The 24,470-nt window shown below is 33.2% G+C and overlaps 1 protein-coding gene across 3 annotated transcripts in view; it reads left to right on the top strand.

Moving 5' to 3' along the window:
* The window catches only part of LOC114330483 (transducin beta-like protein 2), a 517,566-nt gene that overhangs the window by 466,160 nt on the left and 26,936 nt on the right, over window positions 1–24,470 (top strand). For all 3 annotated transcript variants that reach the window (XR_007698451.1, XR_007698450.1, XM_050652545.1), the window contains exons 4-5: window positions 3,858–4,044; window positions 6,537–6,728. Coding sequence is in view for 1 of the 3 variants with exons in the window: in XM_050652545.1 (XP_050508502.1) it covers window positions 3,858–4,044; window positions 6,537–6,728 (379 nt within the window). In the remaining 2 variants the exon portion in view is untranslated. The remainder of the gene's footprint in view (window positions 1–3,857; window positions 4,045–6,536; window positions 6,729–24,470) is intronic.

The raw sequence follows: 24,470 nt of genomic DNA, 5'->3' as shown, positions 1-24,470 counted from the left end.
GTATATCTCAGTTTTATAAATCTTTAGATAGTTGCTGTGAACTAAAGTTACGTGCATAGAAATCGGCCCACTTAAAAATTTAGTCATTTTTAATGACTCGTATTTCCTAAACCTGTTGCCCGATTTAATTGATTTCTCAACAGGTCAACAGGTTATAGCCTGATTCGTTAACAATACCACTGTAATAATATTGTTGCTAAACAGGTAAATTTTCATTGTATACCGGGTGTACCAATCGAACTGTGTTTTTTTTTCTCAAAGTTTGCATCACCCTGTGGAATATTCTAGCATATATAAAATACTGAAATTAAAACCCAACTATAGCCTTAGGTTTTCTTAACATTCTGTTTTTTGATTCATTCGTTTATGTTGGATAATAAAAAAGTTAGGTACTTTGACAACTAGACATGTTCTTCATCAATACACGGTGTTTCTAAATAAGTGCGACAAACTTTAAGGGGTAATTCTGCATGAAAAAATAATGACAGTTGGCTTGATAGACGTTTGTCGGCAAATGTTTCGTTTCCGAGATATGGGATGTTGAATTTTTTCTTACAAACTGACGATTTATTTATTGTTTTAAAAACAATTAAGATATGCAAATGAAATTTGATAGGTTTTAAGAGATAGTTATTGCGGATTTATTGACATAAAATTAAGAATTTAATTTTCACCATTGGCGCGCATACTGGTAATATGACCGATCATATTACCCGTATGTACGCCAATGGTGAATATTAAATTCTTAATTTTATGTCAATAAATCCGCAATAACGGTCTCTTAAAACCTACCAAAGTTCCTACCAAAGCAATAAATAAATCGTCAGTTTGTAAGAAAAATTCAACATCCCGTATCTACCCTACTTTTCATACATAGAATTTAAAAATAATTTTTAGTTTGAAATGTCACAGTGGCGTACTATTTTTTTCTTTAAAACAATTCAGACCATTACCCGTAGGCGCGCCAATGATGAAAACAAAATTCTTACTTGGATGTCAAAAAATGCGCAATAATTACCTCTTAAATCCCACCAAATTTTATTTTCATAGATCAACCGGTCTTAGAGCAATAAATAAGTTGGCAGTTTGAAATAAAAATTTCAACACCCCGTATCTAGGAAACGAAGCATTTGCGGACATATGTTTATAGGGCAAACTGTCATTATTTTTTCATGTAAAATTACCCCTTAAAGTTTGTCATACTTATTTACTAGCACCCTGTATACATGAAATATTCGATTTTCTAAATCTGACTGAATTGAAAATTGGGCCAACCCCATCTTAAAGTTCAGAAAAAGACTCACCCATCCATATGTCAACCATCCATTTTGTTTCAAGGCTGTGGATTTTACGGTCCTTCCTATTTAGGGTTTGATTTTCATTCTCGTCTCCAAAACTGGCCAAAACTCCCAAAAATTTCAAAATTTAAGTCCGACCTTTGCGGCTTCTGATAGTACTGATCATTACCTTTCCAATGCATTTTTAATTTTGAAAATCGGTTATACCGTTCAAAAGTTACCGAGCTCAGAAATATGACTCAATTTTTATTTAAAAAGGGGAAAATGTGGATATGTATGTATGTATACATGTGTCTGGAAAAGTTACACCGATTTGAATTTGTTTCCGTGTTTGGAGAGGGGGTGAGGGCCGATTCAGAACCGGTGTAGATTGTGACTTTTGACCACCCATAAGCCAGCTATAGGACTTGGTAGGTACAAAACGGCATATTTTTTGGGGGTATATATCTTCGGTTCAAGAAGAGACAGGAGAACCCCAAATACACCAAATCAATAGTGTTGAGTTGAGCTTTCAATTGGTGTCTAAGCTGCCAGGATCAGACATACACACGGCTCAGTATAGCCGAAATACTGAAAAACTAAACTTTGAAAATTTTGGTTTTTCGACAATTACTCAAAATTTCAACCTACGAATTGCGCCAATAACTGAACGTTTGTAGAAGGACTCTAGACGAATCTAACGGTGTATACCTCATATCCGGGAAAATCCTAATTTTTAAGTTATAAGCTTCATAAGTATAATCAAATCTATTTCCTATGGGAAATGCGGTTTTTCAAGCTCAATAATTCCTGTAATAGCTTCAGTTATCATACTTGACCTTAGATGCATCAGATACTTCTTGTGAAAACGTTTTAAACTCACGTTTAGTGATCGAAATCGGTTAAGCCTTTTAGAAGTTATTAAGCTGCAAAGGTGTAATCCATTTAACGATTATTCCCGAAATGGTTTATGTAGTTGTAGTGGTTACGACGCTAAATTTGATCTGGCAACGGGCAGTCCGAATTGATCTACCGGCCATTCCAATATTTTTTTTCAATCTATTTCGGATAGAAAAAAATCTAGTGTACATTCAATGGACAGTAGATTATTTGGGAGATAATGCGACAAAGGCGACTATTTATAAAGCTTGACGTGTAATCGAGAAACATTGCATTCAACTTCATACATTTAATTTATAAGTAACTTTGATATAATACTCCTGATACAAGAATAACTTTTATAATACTCCTGATACAAGAATAAAAAACCGCTAAACGCCGTAAAAATGAGTTAGTCGAGGAAATGAAACTGAAAATTTTTTCAAAACTTCGCAATTTTTTTGTCCAGCATCGATTTGTACAAAATTTGGGATTAGGCTCATTTCACCCTATAGTTCATTTTCTAAAAAAAAAAATAGTGAAAAATACGAAATTGCCAAAAATCAATTTTTCTTTAAACTCCAATTTTTCTAAAATTAGTCATTTTACATGGATCAAACTTCTTGGGTGTATTATTAAAACAAATATAAAAGGAATTACAGAAAGGTAAAGACCAATTTTTAATTAGGAGGGTAGTTAGGGGGAGGTTTTCACTAATTTTTTCGTAGAGAAAAGCAGGTACCGACCTTTTTTGATTATAAGTCACTCAATTTTTATGCTAGAAACTTTTTGTTCTTTTCTTTTTAAAGGTCTAATTGTATTCTTGAAAAAAGATTATTTAAGTTTTCCTCGAAAAATGCAAGGTTTTCCCGTTATTTGGCTTTGAATATTTAAAATTATGCATTTGACGAAAAAAGCTAACCTTCAACATGCCTTATCTCGGTTTGTATTGGTCACAATAATATTATAGAAAAAGAATTTGGCTTGTGTTACTAAAAGACAGAATTTCGATAGCTACAGTCTTTTTTATTAAATGCATATTTTTCGAGTTATTCTCCAAAAACTCTAAAAAAGTGGATTTTTTCGTCGAAAAACTGTTACTTTTAACCGCGAATAGCTCGAAAAATATTAGTTTTACGAAAAAAATGTAAAAAACATTTTTTTCTTAGAATTACGTTTATCGATTTCGATTTACATGGTTAAAATTTAATAAAAAATTCCCACCCCCAGGATGGAGTGGCAACCACCCTTAAGGTTTTAGCGTACAGCGGCATGATATAGAAAATGATCCTTGGACTATTCCCTACTTCCTGTGAAAATTTCAAGTAAATACATGCCGGACGAAAAAATTGCGATCCAAAATGCTTCATTTCCTCGACTAAGTGGCGCATACAATATTCCAGCTACAAAAGATCTGATATGAATATTACGTGGCGCAAAAATGTATTTTCATTTTGATGCAAAACAAAATTCTAGTTTTATTTTAAAATATTTTTCCATAATATTTGCTAACTTTGAAGTAAACGCGTCACAAAAGAGTTATGAAAATACATTTTCGCGCCACGTAATATTCATATCAGATCTTTTGTAGCTGGAATATTGTATGCGCCACTCATTTTTACGGTGTTTAGTGGTTTTTTATTCTTGTTAATATTATACAATCATAATTTATTTTTATTTAATCAATGTTTTTCCTTTCAGCACCATGAGACTGACATTGTAGGAATGGGAATCGCATCCAACGGAAAATTCATTATAACATGTTCAAACAAGACTGATTTAGTTGTATGGGACCTAAAAGGACAGAAGATGGCGGTGCTTGATACTTACCTTATGAATAATACATGCGCCAAAATATCACCTTGCGGAAAGTTTATTGTGGTATCAGGTAGGTAATTATATGTTTTACGACAGCTTAAAATTGGTTGTAAATTGTAAAGGTGCACAAAACAATTAATGTTTCTAAAATATATTTGATAGCTAAGGTTTCATAATATGGTGTATCTTGGAAACTGTAAATTAGCCAAAGAGAGAAGGAAAATCATAAAATATGTGCATGGTAAACAGAGGGCTACATTCTAACGTTCCTAAAAAGTAATTATAAAGAATATACTTCCTCAAATGTCCTAATCAGCAGTCGGTATTAAAAGTAGAACATTGGATAGTCCAGAAGAACAACACATTGCAGAAATTACTTCAAAGATCACAGGATTGTAACACTACCTTCTTTATATATTTTAGAAACTGTTTGATTAATTCTTCAACATCTACATGTCTTTCCAGCAAGACCTAGACATGACTATTCGACCTAAAATTCTACCTTTGACATCTATTTATCGATCCCGTCCAGTGAGTTAGTAAAGAAATCTATATTATATCCTGCAAAAAAAACTATACAACCATCTCCCTTTACAACTTAAATCTGCAACATCTTTCCCCAAGTTCCGTAAAATCACAAAAGCCTATTTATCTGAAAGATCATATAGCAGAGTTTCTTAACCAATAACTAAGAAATTGTAGTAGTCCTATGTATTAGTAGAATTTTAATCTATGTATCTTCTTTGACTTTTCTGAAGTTTTCGTTTGAATTTCGTTATCTCATATGTGTTGCATTGTTTGAGCTGACTTGTATCCATGATTTTCTTGGAGCTAGGGATCTTTATAGTCTTTAAGTCGGCTTTGCATTTACGAGTACTTGGATCCGAGTAGCTCGGAGCCGAGTTACGAGTACAACTGCGAACGTTTACATTAAATACGAATGATTCTTTTATTTTTTCTTCACTTTATATGTAGAAATATTCATTATATCTGCAATAGCTTTATATGCATTATTACATACGCATATTATCAGTATATGTCAGAAATTGTACATTTAGCAATGTTAAAAATATGTATAAAATTTTAAATCGCTGATCCATCTAATTTACATAACCACCATTTTGTTACGTTGTTGTGACATATGACATATGATGCCGCAGAAACACGACCAGAGGTGAGAGCACGCCAAATAGAATTCTATTTTGTTGACGTCACAAAATCGAATTTCACAATGGGAGAATCGACGGTTGCTAGGCAATGTGACGTCACTAAAATAGAATTCTCTTTGGCGTGCTGGGCCCAGAGCGCGCCAAATAGAATTCTATTTTACTGACGTCACAAAATAGAATTTCATAATGGGAGAATCGACGCTTGCTAGGCAACGTGACGTCACTAAAATAGAATTCTATTTGGCGTGCTCACGCACCTGATACAAAGAGTACAAAAAGAATGCTACAAACACCAGAGCCCAGAGCACGCAAAATAGAATTCTATTTTGCTGACGTCACAAAATAGAATTTCATAATGGGAGAATCGACGCGACGGTTGTTAGGCAACGTGATGTCACTAAAATAGAATTCTATTTTGCGTGCTCCCACTGCAGAGATGAAACCCCTTCGAAAAATCGATAATAAGACAGTATAGGATAGAGCTAGAAGTGCAAATATATGACGGAGATGCAAGGTGGACAAAATAATAACTGCGTAAAAACAGAAGAGTAGAATGGAACGACCACATAAGCCGAATGACAACAAAAATATAGTAGGAATCTGAAGACGATCAGTGGGAAGGCCACGAAAACGATGGAATGACAAATTACTGGAGGCACATTGAAAAAAGAGACAGTCATGTCTACACAAAAAGAAGAAGAATAACATTTGGTTACTATCATTTGGAGTGTCAAAGATGTTTTCATGTTTATTTTCCCATGCCAACTCAAAATTGCCAGTAAACTAAAAAAGAAGTAGAAGAATAAGATTGTGTAGTAGTCGGCAGTTGCCCTGAGAAAAAAAAAAGTTTAAAAGTTTAGTTGTTGTGTTTGTCACATGCCAACTCAAAATTTCTACTAAATCAAAGAAAAAAAAGAAGATTGTGTATTGATAGACAGTTGCTCCTAGCGTGAAATTATTTTTTATCTTGTCATGTTTGTCTCACACCAACCAAAATTGCCAGTTAACCAAAGAAGAAGAAGAACTAGCAAATTGTACAATGTACTAACTCCAAATTGTAAGTGAATAAGGGATTTTTCCCTTATTCCGCGACGATGAGCTGGCCAAATACCCAAGTAGGTGGAGGCCAATAAACTAAAGAAGAAGAAGGAAGAATGTTTTTATGTTTCCATAGATACTTTACGCGCGCACTGTACATTATTATGATCTATCTACAGGTAACATTTCGCTACTTTTAACAAATTATTAGAATTTTTTGAATTCGTAACTCTTTTGATATTTTATTTGCGGTGGAATTAACCCTGACTCTACATACATCTGCTTCAAATTCTAAAAAATTGTTTATATTTCAAATACTTTTATGTATATACATTCATAAATATATTATTTATAGGATTTAGTCCCGAAGCCAAGGTGTGGGAGGTGTTCTTTAATAAATCTGGCGAATTTCAAGAAGTCAAACCGATCAAAGAGCTTACTTTGGGGGGACACACTTCCGGTGTTTACGATGTTGGCTTCGATGTGGATTCATCGCACATGGCCACTGTTTCAAAGGACGGATCGTGGCATCTTTATGACACCAAAGGTAAATAATTTAACTAAAATCATATAAAATACCAGTAGTTTAATTTTATCTAAGTTCACGCAATCAAAATACATATGCTACGCCAGTCAATGGGAGCAAGAATAGGATGTTACCTCCGAATTCTATCCTACTGCATGGATTTTAATGAAATTTTGGGCCTAGCCTCTACTTATCTCCTAATTCAAAGTCTACCCTATGCCGATGTGTGCTTTTATCTTGGGGGTGGTTCCCACCCCTTCTTAGAAGTGGAAAATTCTAAGCAAAAACTGTTCTATATATTTTTTTTTGAAAACTCAATATTTTTTGAGTTATTCGTGGTTGAAAATTGGTGATTTTCATTGAAACAATACCATTTCGAACGGTTTTTTTCCGAATAGTAGAATAGTAAAATTTTTTAGTAGGTTATAAAAAAACAAAGAGACACTTGCCTTTATAAATCTTCTAGTTATAACACAAAAAGAGATATGGTAGGTGAAAATAGTTTGTTTTTTGGTACATTCTCAAAATGGTGTATTCAACTTGAAATAACAGAGAAACGGTCGATTTTAGGTGTACAATGCCACCAATACTTTTTGTAGTGCTTGAAAAGACCTTTAAAATGAGCTGTATTAAAGGTCCGTTACATTAAAACTAAGCGAGATATGCTGGAAATAAAATTAATAACTAATGTATTTTAAGAAAAAATGAGAAGTACCCCATATCCACCAAAATGTAAATGCATCGTTTTTCTACAATACCATTTATTATAGTGCTATTTCTATGTTCAAAAAGGTGGACGGGTTTAAAATGAATGGTTTTTGAAAAAAAAAAGATCAAATTATAGAGCGCATTTTTAAATTTTCTTAAAAATCTTCCTTTTTCTCCATGTAACTTGAAAATGATAAGAGATACACTAATGAAAAATGAAACGGAAATTTTTATCTGAAAAAGACCTACATTTTTGTGTGGTATCTTTTTTCGTATCTTTTATCTTTTTCGAGTTACATGGAAGAAAATGAGGATTTTCAAGCAAATTTAAAAATGCCCTCTATAATTTTATCTTAGTTTTTTCAAAAACCATTCATTTTAATCCAATCCAACTTTTTGAACATAGAAATAACACTATAATAAAAAATATTGTAGAAGAAAAACGATGTCCTTGTAACTTAACTTTTACTTTACACAAAAAATACACTTTCTTCAAATAAACTTTTTTATCCGATGCCTAGATTTTGTGTCATTTTGGAACTACTAAAATTTTTAATATCATTAGTAGTTCCAAAATGACACAAAATCTAGGCATCGGATAAAAAAGTTTATTTGAAGAAAGTGTATTTTTTTGTTCTTCTTAATGGCGGTACAGGCTCGTTTTTTTAATATTGTATTTAATTACAGAGTAATTTCCGCATATTAATATATTTTTCAAATTGGGCTCTGTACCGCCATTCTTTATTATATTACGAATACGTGTGCCAAATATCTCGAAAAAATATTCAAAGTTACAGCCGCAATCTTGGAACGCGTTTTGGCTACCTGTTGATCGCTACTCTATCACCTTAAGACTTTTAAGTAGGTATTTAGGATTAATTATAAGCTGACATGGTACTTGTATGAAATACATAGCAATGAAAATAGCAAGGTGAAAACAAGCCATGAAGCATTTCATGGAGTGATGTGGAATAACACTCTAACTAAAGAAAACATAAAAGGATATTTCAGAGTAGAGTGTTGATTACTACCCTATATTAACCTGAAGTACATACTACAAATGACAACAACAAAACGAAGTAAAATACGAACAGTTGGACTTTATGAGAAGATATCTACCAATCACCAGATAGGATATAGGATAGAATAAGAACAGAGGAAATGTTTTGTATATTGTGTTGTTGAACAGAATATACAAAAAGTTATAACAAGACATTGGACAAACTCAGTTCGGATTTAGAAATGCTCAAGGAACCAGAGAAGCATTATTTGCAGTAAATGTGCTAATACAGAGATGTTTAGATGTAAACCAGGACATCTATGTCTGCTTCCTAGATTATAACAAGGCATTCGATACGGTGAAACATAATCCGTTAATAAAACTACTGAGAACAAAGAACATCGACACACGGGATATAAGAATAATAAATAATCTGTATTATGAACAAGAAGCTGTCATAAGAATAAATAATTTAAACACCAATAAAATAAAAATCAAAAGAGGAGTTAGACAGGGCTGTGTCTTGTCGCCGTCACTGTTTAATGCATACTCAGAAGAAATATTCAAAAAAGCATTAGAAGATGAAGTAGCAGGCATAAAAATAAATGGCCTACCCATATGTGAAATTAGATACGCCAATGACAGAATACTAATAGCAGAAACTATTACAGATCTACAAAGAATTTTAAATAAGGTTGTTGCAACAAGTGAAGAATTTGGTCTGTCACTAAACATAAAGAAAACGAAATTCATGGTTATATCAAAGAAAAATATTAGAAACATCAATCTACACGTAAATAATAAGACGATAGAACGAGTTCAGAATTATAACTATTTAGGGACGAACATTAGTGAAACAAACGATTATACCAAAGAAATCCGAATTAGAATAAAAAATGCTAGAAGTGCATTCACTAATATGAAACAAATATATTGTGTAGTAGAGACCTCAGCCTAGATCTTAGAAAGCGAGTACTGAAATGTTATGTATTTTCTGTTCTTTTGTATGGTGTGGAGACATGGACTCTCAATAAACAATGCCTCAATAGATTGGAAGCATTTGAGATGTGGACGTATCGAAGAATGCTGAGAATCCCCTGGACAGACAGAATAACCAATGAGGAAGTACTAAGGAGAATACAGAACAGCAGGGAGATACTGGATTCCATCAAAATAAGAAAACTTCAATACTTGGGTCATATAACACGTGGTGACAGATATGAACTTCTAAAATTGATTATGCAGGGAAAGATTCAAGGAAGGCGCAGCATAGGTAGGAGAAAAATGTCCTGGCTGAGAAATCTCAGAGAATGGTTTGGATGCAGCTCAACTGAACTCTTTCGGGCTGTAGTGTCGAAAGTGAGAATAGCAATGATGATTGCCAACCTTCGTCGCGGAGGCACGTAAAGAAGAAGAAGAAGAGGAAATGTAGAACAGAATAGAAGTAGAATGCTCAATTACGAACAAGTTGGAACACTGAGCCCTGCAGTGGTACGGGCATGTACAAAGAATGCCAGAGCACAGGTGGCCGAAAAGAATATTGGACTGGGATCCTCCGGGAAGAAGACGGAAAGGAAGATCTACTATGATATGGAAAACTTACATAAGAAATGCTATGATAGATAGAAACCTCAAAGAAGGTGACTGGGGGAATAGAGAATAGCTGTGGCGGACGAAAACGGTGAACTCATAATGAAAGCCTAAGAAGAAGAAAAAGCAAAGTGTTGACTTACACGAACATCCTTCATTCGGATAAAATGTGAGTAGCTGTTTATTCACTCGTGGATTCACGCAATATTGTCCTTTTATGGGTACAAACTGACAAGTTTTGATTTTGACTCTTTCCTATCACCAATACATATATCAAGACTCACTGTTGAGATCTGGTAAGAACGAAAACATTTTAATGTGAACTAATCCTTTCGGATAATTTTTAAAATTCAAATGTACCAATTACAAAATAGTTATTTATGATTATATAAGTGTTAGAAGTACACGTTTAAGGCACGCATGTGAAAGTTTGCAGAATGAGCTATAGCGAGTTCTGCAATTCACATGAGTGCCTTAAAACTGAACTTTTTACCACGCATATCATACAATATTTTTTCTACAAACGTAATCACAGGACAATATCTACAAAAACTTTTACTTGAACTTGACTGACATTCCATTTTTATATTTTTTGACATTACATCAAAATTGCCTATTAGTGGAGTCACTGAAGGTGGATATGAGCTATTACCTCCGATTTCGTTAAACCTCCATCGATTTGCATGAAAATTGCTAAGTGGTTAGAGGATATCTCAAGGAACAAAGGTGACATCATAACTTGCGCTTTTACCCTGGGGGTGGATGCCACCCCTTCTCGGGGATGAAAATTATTTTATTGAAAATAACCCCATATTCGATATAGGGGCAAATTCTAAGCAAAATTTGTTATATAAAGTTATTAAAATAAATCAAAACTTTTTGAGTTATTAAAGATCAAAGATTTTAATTTTTCTTGAGAAAAATGCATGATTTTAACCGATTTTTCATCAATAACTCAAAAAGTGTAAGTTTTTACAAAAAAGTTATTATTATGAAAATTGAAGCTAATAAAAAATGAAATAAACTCCTTACTAGAAAAACCTTTCAATGTTAACTAAAAGTGAGTTATAGGTAATTGAATGTATATTTTTTTCGGCGAGTAAAAAACTCGTAAGTATTCAAGCTGAAATAACGGGAAATTGATGCATTTTATAACATAAACTTATTAATTTGTCAAAGTACTTGTCAAAATATCTATCAAATGAGACCCCGAACATGTTAACAGCGTTAAAATTTATGCTCCAAATTTTTTTTGAAAATTTATCTTTTAAAAATTTTTCCAAAAAATGTTATTGTTTTTTTTTTAATAACTCCGTTCGTGTTTACGATATCAGGTTCATCTAAAAATTGTTTGAAAGTTAATTCCAAGTGCTATTTAAGCACGGTAAACCTAATCTTTTAAACCCCTTACTTTTTTAAAAATAAAAGGTTAAATGGCCCCGGTTGCATGGTTCCCACAGCAAAATTTAAGGTTTAAACGTTTCTATCTCGGTTATTTTTTACCCTATGGAAATAGTAAAAGAGGTAAAATATTTGGTACAGAAAAAACTAAAATTTGGTTGTATATAATTGTTTACGTATATTGAGTATTTTTGGAGTTATTATCAAAATAATATGAGAATTACAATAATTTTAAAAATTATGATTTTTTTTAATTATATCTTTTTTTCAAAAATATGCATTCTAAACCGGTCAAAATTATCGAAAACATTACTTATGCTAATATAAAGAAGTTCTTGTAAGGATTACTATAAATTTTAATTTTTGTGGAAATGGCGTATGTTTTATTTTTCACTTTTTCCTAAAAAATTCGAAACGGTTCTTTTATTTTCATCAAAACTTGCTTAATTTTGAAGCTATTACCTTGTTCTGAAGCTCATTTGATAGGTATTCCGAAGTACTTTGACAAAATGTTTAGCAGGAATATTTTATACATTGCATCGTTTTCCCGTTATTTAAGCTTGAATACTGAGATTTGAGTACTCGTCGAAAAAAATACACATTCAATTGCCAACTCACTTTGAACTAACTTTTGTTTAGTTCTTTATGTATTCAAATTTTTATTATCTTCAATTTCAGTAATAATAAATTTTTTGTAAAAGCTTATGGTTTTTGATTTATACGTGAAAAACCGATTTAAAACATGCATTTTTTTTACAAAAAAATAAAATCTTTGGTCTTTAATAACTCAAAAAGTGTTGATTTATTTTAATAACTTTATATAACAAATTTTGCTTATAATTTGTCCCTCTATCGACTTATGGTATTATTTTTAATAAAATAATTTTCACCCCCGAGAAGGGGTGGCATCTACCCCCAGGGTAAAAGCGCAAGTTGGCATCATGTTACCTTTGTTTCTTGAGGTATCCTCTAATTACTCACCAATTTTCATGAAAATCTATGGAGGTTCAACGAAATCGGAGGTGAAAACCTTCAGTGACTGCACTATATACGGTCAATACGAATTGCAGTGCCATAAAAATTTTAAAGCACTAGTGCCTTAAAGTAGCATTTTTAACGCTCGTATGGAGTGCTAAAAATTGCATTTTTAACACGGTTGTAAAAAAAATACAAAAAAATATTGGTAAATGTATTGGTGCGTTTTGGAAAATAAAATTTAAATGCTTATAGGTCTGGATCCCGCGTATGAAAAAAAAGGTGATTAATAGCAAGCTGAAAATTTGTTAATAGCTTAAGGGTGTCTAGTCGGACAAACTTTGGTATATGGGAACACTGGAACAGGGGCAGTTTTAATTATGGAACAGGTTAAAAATTTGGAACGGTCACGCCACGAAAACGGCACATTTATTTTGTCCGACAGAACAGACTTAAACTCTCCGAACAGAGATTAAACTCTCATACAAAAATCAGACTGCTATTTATCACCAAATGGGCGTTTTAATGAGTGGAACATGTAGAATATGTCAAATGACAGGAATTATGACAGGTGACAAATAACAGTCTGATTTTTGCATGAGAGTTTAATCTCTGTTCGGAGAGTTTATTTAAGTCTATTCTGTCGGACAAAATAAATGTGCCGTTTTCGTGGTCTGACCGTTCCAAATTTTTAACCTGTTCCACAATTAAAACTGCCCCTGTTCCAGTATTCCCATATATCAAAGTTTATCCGATTAGACACCATTAAGCTCTTAACAAATTTTCAGCTTGCTATTAATCAACTTTTTTTTCATACGCGGGATCCAGACCTATTAAATGAGGTACCTATTTTACAAAGTAAATACATTTTAATAAACGTAATTGAACGATAATAATTGACAATACATGTATGGATAATTAAAACATAAATAGCCACAAATTACAATAATTGTTAAAAATGTTTATCATTTAATTTAATATATGATCTAAATGTATAAGTACGTTAAATCACCTATTATTTTACATAATGAGTTTTGTTAGGCCCTGATAACGTTAACTATCTCTACAAGCGTGCCATAATGCCTGAAAGCTGTTTAACGATATTTACACCTATATTTTATATACAATTGGTTTTATATATATAAAAAAAGAATGTGTTTGTACTTTGTGCACATTATTTTGTACACTTTGTACAAAAAAATTAAAAAAATAAAAACTTGCATTGGGGATTGAACCTGCGTCTATCAGGTTGTTATATTTTGAAATCTCCGCACGCAGAATTTAGGCTACCGAGACATCTGAATAATATGGAAAGATACACCCAAGTGAAAGTTTTAAACTTTATTGACAATTGTTTATTCTCTTAGTTTAATCAAATTAGTTTGATTTTTGTGGAATTAAAAATACCACAGAACGGCAGTTCTCGCCAGTGGCGCACACCAACACCCCCCTACACGCGACACTATATACAGAGAGCACGTAAAGGTTGGAATAAATTCATTTTCTCGAGAATGGACGATTTTAGAAAAAAATCCCGAAACAGGTCAATTTTTATTTTTAGATTACGACTTTTGGCTTATATATCATACTAGTAACGTCACCCATTTGGGCGTGATGACGTCATCGATAAATTTTTTAAATGAGAATAGGGGTCATGTAATAGCTCATTTGAAAGGTAATTCAATTCTCTATTCAGTAATATAAACATTACCATAATTATTTATACAGAGTGTCCAAAAAAAATTTTTGAATTAAATTTATTGAAATAAAAAGAAGAATCTGTGTAATTTATTTAATTTAAAATACATTTTACTGCTATCATAAAACAGAAAAAAATGTTTATTTGACAAAGAAATATTGTTTTTTGCAAATTCAATATTAAATCAGCCACCCACCTACCCTCTTAACAATTTGAGCATTTAATTTAAGCGAAAAGCAATGATTTTTTTTCAAATAAATATTTTTCTCTGTTTTCTGAGAGCAGTAAAATGTATTGTGAATTAAATAAATTACAAATATTCTTCTTTTTATGTTAATAAATTTAATTCAAAAAAAAATTTTTCGACCCCCTGTATAAATAATTATGTTAATGTTTATATTACTAAATAGATAATTGAATTACCTTTCAAATGAGCTATCACACGATCCCTATTCTCATTTAAAAAAATCATCGATGACGTTATCACGCCCAAATAGGTGACGTCACTAGTATGATATATATGCCAAAAAATCGTAATTTAAAAATAAAAATTGACCTGTTTCGGGATTCTTTTCCAAAATTGTCCATTTTCGAGAAAATGAATTTATTTCAACCTTTACGTGCTCACTGTATACACGAAATTTTCGATTTTCTAAATCTGACCGATTTGAAAGATGGGCCAAGTCCCATCTTAAAATTCAGGAAAAGACTCACCCATCATATGTCAACCATCCATTTTGGTCCAAGGGTGTGGATTTTACGGCCCTTTCTATTTATAGTCTGTTTTTCGTTCTCGTCCACAAAACTCCCAAAAACTTCAAAAATTTAAGTCCGACCTTTGCGGCTTCTAATAGTACTGATCATTACCTTTCCAACGCATGTCTAATTTTGAAAATCGGTTATACCATTTAGTTCATGTGGTGAGACCGCTCCCGTCTGAAAAAAATTTCTGATTCGGTTTCTTTGTGGATTCCTATTCAAAAATGTCCCCTTTAAACAAATCAGAAGGGTGCCGGTCGGAATTTTTGGGCAGAAATTGTTTAAACAATTTTTTTAAACAAATACAAAAGATCATGTTTTTGCCCTGGAACATATATTTTTAGATTTTTTGGGCCAATCTAAACAAGACATTTTTCTCACAAATTGATAGTTTTCGAGTTATAGGCGATTTAAAATCTGAAAATGCGAAAATACGCATTTTCGAGGCTTCAAAACTCATATTTAATTAGTATTTTTGAGGTTGCCAGATACTTAGATTAAAGACTGAACATTCAGCTCAAGATTCTGAAGAGTGATCGCGTCTAACTTTAATTTATACCGTTGTTTTTTAATTGTTAAATATGCGTGTTTATCCGATTTTTTGCCGGTGCGGCGCCCTCCATTTCAAAAATCTCCTATTTTCCCCCGAAAAATATTTTTCCTAGATTCTTTGTGATAATCTAAATAAAATAGGTTTCTTGCCATTTTTTTCAAAAGTTAATAGTTTTTAAGTTATAAGCGATTTAAAATCCCGAAAATGACAAAAAAAAACACATTTTTGGATTTTAAATCGCTTATAACTTTAAAACTATTAACTTTTGAGAAAAATGTCAAGAAACTTATTTTATTTAGAATGTCCCACAGAATCGAGAAAAAATATTTTTCGGAGGAAAATAGGAGATTTTTAAAACGGGGCGCGCCGCACCGGCAAAAAAATCGGATAAACACGCATATTTAACAATTAAAAAACAACGGTATAAATTAAAGTTAGACGCGATTACTCTCCAGAATCTTAAAGCTGAATGTTCATTCTTCAGTCGAAGTATCAGGCAACCTCAAAAATACTAACTTAAATATGAGTTTTTAAGCCTCGAAAATGCGTATTTTCGTATTTTTCAGATTTTAAATCGCCTATAACTCCAAAACTATCAATTTGTGAGAAAAATTACAAGAAACCTTTCTTGTTTAGATTGACCCAAAAAATCTAAAAATATATGTTCCAGAGCAACAAAACAGGATCTTTTGTATTTCTTTAAAAAAATTGTTTAAACAATTTGTGCCAAAAAATTCCGCCCGGCACACTTCAGATTTGTTTAAAGGGGACATTTTTGAATAGGAATCCACAAAGAAACCGAATCGGACATTTTTCCTGACGGGAGCGGTCTCACCACATGGACTAATTCAAAAGTTACCGAGCACAGAAGTATGACTCAATTTTTATTTAAAAAAGGGAAAATGTTTGTGGATATGTATGTATGTGTGTTTAAAAGTTAAACCGATTTGAATTTTTTTTTCTGTGTTTGAAGAGGGGGTCTGAGCTGATTCAGAACCGGTGTAGTTTGTGAGAGAAGAGACGGGAGAACCGCAAATACACCAAATCAGTAGTGTTGAGTTAAGCCTTCAAATGGTGTCTAAGCCGTCAGGATCAGACATACACACGGCTCAGTATAGCCGAAAAACTGAAAAACTATACTTTGAAAATTTTGGTTTTTCGACAATTACTCAAAATTTCAACCTACGAATTGCGCCCATAACTAAGCGTTCGTAGAAGGACTCTAGACGAATCTAACGGTGTATACGTCATATCCGGGAAAATTCGAATTTTTAAGTTATAGGCTTCATAAATATGATCAAATCTATTTCCTACGGGAATACGGTTTCTCAAGCTCAATAATTCCTGTAATAGCTTCAGTTATCATAATTGACCTTAGATCCATCAGATACTACTGGTAAATACGTTTCAAACTTATGTTTACTGATCAAAATCGGTTAAGCCTTTTAGAAGTTATTAAGCTACAAAAGTATAATCCAATTAACGATTATTCCCGAAATGGTTTATGTAGTTGTAGTGATTACGACGCTAAATTTGATCTGGCAACGGACAATCCGACTTCATTTACCGGTCATCTCAATATTTTTTTTCAATCTATTTCGAACAGAAAAAAATCTAGTGTACATTCGATGGACACTAGATCATTTGGGAGATAATGCAACAAAGGTGACCATTTATAAAGCTAAACGAGTAATAGAGGAACATTGCATTCAACTTCATACATTTAATTTATAAATAACTTTGAAAAATTCCTGATACAAGAATAAAAAACCGCTAAACGCCTTAAAAATCAGTGACGCATACAATATTCCAGCTACAAAAGATCTGATATGAATATTACGTGGCGCGAAAATGTATTTTCATTTTGATGTAAAACAAAATTCTAGTTTTATTTTAAAATATTTTTCCATAATATTTGCTAAATTTGAAGTAAACGCTCCACAAAAGAGTTTCAAAATTCAAACTGTATCAAAGTTACTCTTTTGTGGCGCGTTTACTTCAAATTTAGCAAATATTATGGAAAAATCTTTTAAAATTAAACTAGAATTTTGTTTTACATCAAAATGAAAATAGATTTTCGCGCCATGTAATATTCATATCAGATCATTTGTAGCTGGAATATTGTATGCGCCACTCATTTTTAAGGCGTTTAGCGGTTTTTTATTCTTGTATTAAAATACAACAAAATATAGGCTAAAAAAACAATATATTAGATGAAGATTGGTAGAAATTTTGTTGGTAATCAAATTATGTAAATCAAAGCATTAGGTACCTACTAGTTAGGTACATTTTCCAAATAGGTATGAAATTTTTTATTACAATACTGAAACATTTACAATAATTACGTACCTGTTGCTTTTAAAAACTATTTAAAAAGTCACTACAATTATAAACTTGCTTTTGTCTGTGTCCTCACAACAATTAAAATTAGTATACACAACATTTGTTTACCCATAACCATTGACCTATTAATAAAATAACCGACATATCGAACAATTGTTGACAGGTCATTGTAATTACCCAATCAGAGCACGTATAACGTTTGAACTGTGCCCAGAACCAAGACTTTTGATGAATTCGCCCACATATAAATTTACTCCAAACGCGCCTAAAGAAGTATAACTTCAAAAAAGAATTTTAGGTCTTTTTTAGGATAAAGTAAAAAATCCAGAGGATCTAGATCGGGACTACGTGCTGGCTATGCGTAAAAACTACTACCAATTCATTATTATCTTTTAAGTGCAAATTTCATCTAAATAATTATATTAGTCTATAATGCATCTATAAATAGCCTACAATAAAGTGGGAATTGTCATGAATATACCAAGAGTCACGTCTTAAATGTATAAATTTACTGAAACTGAAACAATTAGTAAGTCTGAAAAAATTGAAATGCATGTCAAGCCTAGTTGGCAATTCGAATAGTCTCACAATAATCCTCGATTATGCCAACTCACCAAAAATATCTGAAACATATGTTGAAAATGATGTTCTTGGAAAGTATAAGGATTTTCTTTCTAGCCATCATCATCCAGCTTCTCGCGTCCACTGCTGATATTAACGTCATTGGGTCTATTCCATGGTGGGTCTCCATTCTAGCAATGTCTTAGTCCATCTACCATTGCCGAGCTCTGCTAAATACCAATAATTTTAACCTGATCTTTTTCTATGATGTCGTCTATTCTCGATCTTCTGTGAATCTATTCGTTTTTTTGTTGTCTGTAAGTTTATTAGCATTATTTTTAGAGAGCGAGTTTGTTTCTCTTAAGTTCATAAATATTTCATTATTCAATGTGTCCTCCAATCTGCCGTAAGCAGCACAACCTAGACCAATTCTTCTTTGTATTTCTTGTGACTGGTTTTCTCTGGTGATTTTTAAATCTGGACCTAGATATTTGTATTGTGTAACTAATGTGTCTAATGTTTTGGCAACGCTGCTGTGGGGTTCTGAAGTCAGAAATCTCGAGTGACATAAGCGTATTTTTTAGTACGTTCTTTAAAGGTAAAATATTGCAAAACCTCTAAATTTTAAAGAACTGCTTGGATTAATATGAAATTTGGCATACACATAACTAACAAGTCAAAGAAAAAAAGTGATATTGTGCTAATGTGTGCTTTTGCCCTAGGGGTGAGTTTCACCCCCTTTTGGGGGTGAAAAATATATGTTCGAAATAAGTCCGGAAATGGATAAAATGACCAATTCTAAGCAACTTTTGTTCTATAAAGTTTTTTCACCAAGTTAATACTTTTCGAGTTATTTGCGAGTGAATATGCTAATTTTTCTACAAAATACCACGTTTTCAGACGGTTTTTCGCAAATAACTCAAAAAGTAAGTATTTGGTGGAAAAAAATTATTATCAAAAACATAGCACGTAAAAAAGTGAAAAACTTGGTTTATATATTAGGTCACTGTATCTAGAAGAAGCAGAGTTAGTGCCGGCGCTAGGGTATAAGGTGCCCGCCTGCAAAACTAGCAAAGGCCCCCCCCCCCCACATACACACAGATACTCGTACAATCCCAGCCTCGGGGACATTATGTGGGTATGTGGGTTCTAATGGAACAGTGAGACCCACATGTACGAAAATCAAACCGGTCACACTGCGTAACCTAGAGTTGTAACCTATCTGACCCCCAAGCTATACCACTATCCCCCTTCCCCCCGTCGCAGTATATAACGAATGAGGAGGCTTTGTACTAAACGTTACGTTGGATGCCCTTGCTAGGATGCCCTTGTTTACCTCGGTTTACTTTATATGGTTAAACCACCTGATTTTAGGGGTAGCTAGAAGAGCTTTTCTCTCTATTAATGCTTGATTTTGGATTGTGTCCTAAAAATGTGTGTTCCGGGCACCGACTAAGTCGTTGTCCCGCTATCCGCAAATGTCCCCGGTAAATAAAGTTCCGTACAGATTTATTGAACCCATCATCTGACAAAACAACTTCACTTTAATTTAAGAAATTAGCTAAAAGAACTAAGATTGTTTTTTGTCATTTCTTCTTTTTCGGCTTTTCTGCTAATTTTTTTTTGAATGCATTTTTATTTACCTACATAAAAATAATAACTTTAAAACCTCAAGATTATGCTTCTGTAGTAATGTGAAAGTGTAATTTAATAATAGTACTGAGTATTTAACAAATATAATTTTATATTAATTGAATACAACACTGGATTCTTTAACTGCTGATGAAGAGTATACAACTGACAAACTATTCTGTATTATAATCACATGAAATAATACTAAAATGTTTATTTTAAATACATATGTTTTTACAGAATTAATCCTTAACTCGATACTTAAATTAAGAGGTAAAATACATAATACTTAAATTAGACAAGCCGCAAGAAAGCAGTATCACAATCTTGTTTATTTTACTAGAAATGATTCACTTCCTCTCATAACTGCTGACAAAACTACAACTTGCAAGAAATTTGGAGAAAATAAACAAAGCATTCCCATTAAGAGCAAGGTTGTTTGGTTGAGATATAATATCTTTGACCAATAAATTATATTACTACATGGAAAGAATTCTTTGCCGCATTGCATATTTTTGTATATTTTACATGTCGTGTGATATGCAAAATTAACAAACACAGATTAGGGTATTATGACGAATTTAAACCACATTTAAAAAATGAATTTTTTTGTCTTAGTATTTTACATAACACCAGCAGAAACAAGCTCATTTTGGCGCCCCCCAAACAGGGGCGCCCGCCTGCAGTGCATCCCTTGCAGGCCCGTTATCGCCGGCCCTGAGAGTTACCTATAGCTAATGAAAAATTGGTTCATATTCGTCAAATTCCAAATCGTATATTTTAACGTGCCATAACCAAAAAACGAAGCACTTTTTTGGGGGAAACTCTATTCAACCTTTTTAAAGTGTTTAAAAAATGCTTATTTTTGTTTAAAAAAAAAAAAATTCAGCATCAAAAGTAAACAAGTTACGCTCAAAATAAAGTTGATCCCTTTTTTGGTAAGAAATCGGGAAAATCACCCCCCTAATTAGCATTTCAAATGAACTTAATTGTTATCACTTCACAAGTTTTTTACTCGCGTATGTATTGATCATACGATCTGTAAGTTTCATCGATTCAAAGTCCTTATTTTTGAAAGAGCTATAGTTAAAAGGGCTTGAACGAGTCACCTATCACGAGTGTATGCAAATTTAGAAATACCGAATCTTGACCAATTTTTGTCTTCTTCTTCTTCTTCCTTCTTGTATGTAGGCTTTAAAGCCTGTTTCTTCTTCAATATTATCCTCCTAAATTGTTTAGGTTATCGCACCACCTTTTTCTTGGTCTGCCAATACTTCTTCGTCCATTTGGTGACTTATCTCGTGCTATTCGTACTATCCTATCCTCTGCCATTCTACTAATGTGTTCGTTCCACTCCTGTTTCCGTTTTGTCACCCATCCATTTATGTCTTCTATATTGCATGATCTTCTTATGTTTTCGCTCCTCTCCCTATCCAACAGACTTTTCCCTGATATTCGTCGGAGTATTTTCATCTCTGTTGTTTCTAGTAGTCGTCTCGTTTTAGATGTGTCAGGCCTTGTCTCCGCCGTGTATGTTAATATAGGTCTAATTGCTGCTTTATAGATTCTTGCTTTTGTGTCTTGTCTTAAGTGTTTGTTCTTCCAGATTGTGTCATTAAGAGATCCCGCCGCTTTACTTGCTTTTAAGCTTTGTTGTCGTACTTCCTCTTCAACATCTCCGTAACTGGTTATATCAATTCCCAGATATCTAAACCTTGCTTCCTGCTTTATTATTGTTCCCATCAATTTCGATTTTACATCGTAGTGGGTATTTAGATATTGTCATACATTGTTGTTCATTGTTGTCATACATGTTGGTTGTTCAACCAATTTTTGTGTTACAGAAAAACAAAAAAATAAAAAATATTCAGAAAAGTAAAGCCGACTTTTATTGTTTAAGACTTTTGGTATCTCTAACAATTTTATAAGTTATTTTGAAAAAAAAGCATTTTTTCAAAATTACAATTTTTAAAAATTTTACTTTGACACCAAATTTTTTCAAAAATAAGCACTTTGAATCGATGAAACTTACAGATCATATAAACACAACATAATTAAAGTAACATGTAAAGCGGTAACGATTAATTTCATTTAAGTTGCTAATTGGGGGGTGATCTTCCTGATTTTTTTTGCAAAACAAAAGGGACCAACTTTATTTTGAGCGTAACTTGCTTACATTTGATGCTAGAATTTTTTTTATAAAAACAGAAATAAAGTACACTATTTATACACTTTAAAAAAGTTGTAATATGTTTTCCTAAAGAATGCTTCATTATTTGGATATTTCACATTGAATTATTCTATTTGGAAGTTTTCGATTATGAACCTATTTTTCATTAGCTACTAGGGCAGTCCGATAAGTAGTTAGCCTCTCCACCCGATGGCACCACTATCGCAAATGAAGTGAACTGTCATTTAATGCGTTCTTGTAGACGGCCAATGTCAAAATTTCAGCTAAATCTAAATTATAGTATCGTTGTGATTGAGTGTGGAAGTCAGCGTGTCCGCGGATTTTAATAAAATAGAAAAAGAGCGATATCGGTCGGTGATTCGATTCTTGTTTTTGGAAGAGAAATCACGCAGCAAAATCAAAGAGCGCTTGGATGCTGTGTACGGTGACTCTGCTCCTTCGAAAGCAACTGTCAACAATTGGTTTAATGAGTTTCAACGTGGACGAACGTCGGTCTTTGATGAGCCACGCGTAGGTGCCCCAAAAATGGCTACCACGAAGAATAACGTGACAAAAATCCACGGTCTTGTATTGGCAGACCGTCGACTGAAGGTGCGCGAGATAGCTGACACAGTAGGCATATCAAAAGACCGCGTAGGTCATATCCTGCATGAACTTTTGGGCATGAGAAAGCTGTCGGCGCGATGGGTGCCGCGTTTGCTCACTTCAGACAATAAGCGCAACCGTGAGACCACTTCAGAAGAGTGTTTGACGCTATTTAAGTGTGATCCAAAGGAGTTTTTACGTCGTTTCATAACCGTCGACAAAAGATGGATTCACTTGTATACTCCAGAAACCAAGTAACAGTCGATAGAGTGAACAGCATCCGACGAACGTGCTCCGAAGAAAGCGAAGACTGTCTAATCGGCCGGTAAGGTAATGGCCAGCATTTTCTGGGATTCACAAGGTGTGATCTACATCGACTACTTGGAGAAGGGCAAAACGATCACAGGGCCCTATTATGACGTATTATTGTGCCAATTCGATGCCGAATTGAAGAAAAAACGACCCCATTTGGCAAAGAAAAAAGTGTTCTTCCACCATGACAACGCACCGGCTCACACCTTCGCCGTCGCCATGGCCAAATTGGTCGAATTGGGCTACGAACTGTTGCCCCATCCACCGCATTCTCCAGATTTGGCCCCGTGCGACTACTATTTGTTTCCAAACTTGAAAAAGACACTCGCTGGGCAGAAATTTAAGTCGAATGAGGAGATCTTCGCCGCCACGGAAGCCTATTTTGCAGACCTCAGGAAAAGGTATTTTTCAGACGGGTTAAAGAAGTTGGAGCATTGGTGGGTCAAGTGTATCGAGCTAAAAGGAGACTATGTAAAGAAATAAATTGCCACTTTTAAAAAATTGTCCTTTTTCTTTTGTAGGCTAAATACTTATCGGACTGCCCACGTATAACTCTGCTTTTGCTAGGTATAGAAACCTAATATATACTCCGTTTTTCTTTCACTTTTTTATTGGCTATAGTTTTGCTAAGAATATTTTTTTTCGACAAAATACTTACGTTTTGAGTTATTTGCGAAAAACCGTCTAAAAACGTGGTTATTTTTTTGAAAAATGAACATATTCACTTGCAAATAACTCGAAAAGTATTGATTTGGTGAAAAAACTCTATAGAACAAAAGTTGCTTAAAATTAGTCAGTTTATCCATTTCGGGACTTAACTTGAACATATATTTTTTCACCCCCGAGATGGGGTGAAAGTCACCCCCAGGGCAAAATCACACATCGGCACCTTTTCATATCCTTTTCCATATCACCATAGCACCATATCACTTTTTTTCTATGACATGTTAGCTATGCGTATGCCAAATTTCATGTCAATCTAAGTGGTTCTTTAAAATTTACAGCAAAAACGGTGAAAGAATGTACTAATACAGTAAGGTCTCTTTTTATGCGGATTTTTTTATGCGATTTTGAAGTTATGCGGTTTGTATTTCATCCAAAAACTTCTATTATTAATAACTAGTATAATTAATATTAACTATTCCCATCCAGATGTCATTAATCTGAGGGTTTGCACTTCGGGTATTCCCCTTGTTCCATGATGTAGCTATTACATAAATCTGAGTTTCGCATTGAAAGGTATAACCTGTAATACTTTTGAAATTAAATTTAAATGTTTAAGTATTTAAGAATTTAACGCTCGGCTCGGCTTCATAATCAGTTAAAGTGGACTTTAAATTTTAAGTTGGTAACTTCATCAATGCAGTTCATATGGGTAAATGTCAACGTTAAAGTGAACTTTAGTTAATGTTCACTTTAAGTTGATTATGATACCGGGCGTAAATGTTGCTGAT

Source organism: Diabrotica virgifera, chromosome 5 (genome assembly GCF_917563875.1).
Source record: "Diabrotica virgifera virgifera chromosome 5, PGI_DIABVI_V3a".
Taxonomy (NCBI): Eukaryota; Metazoa; Arthropoda; class Insecta; order Coleoptera; family Chrysomelidae; genus Diabrotica; species Diabrotica virgifera.
The sequence above is the reverse complement of the archived record's forward strand: the minus strand, read 5'-3'. Positions and strand labels throughout refer to the sequence as shown.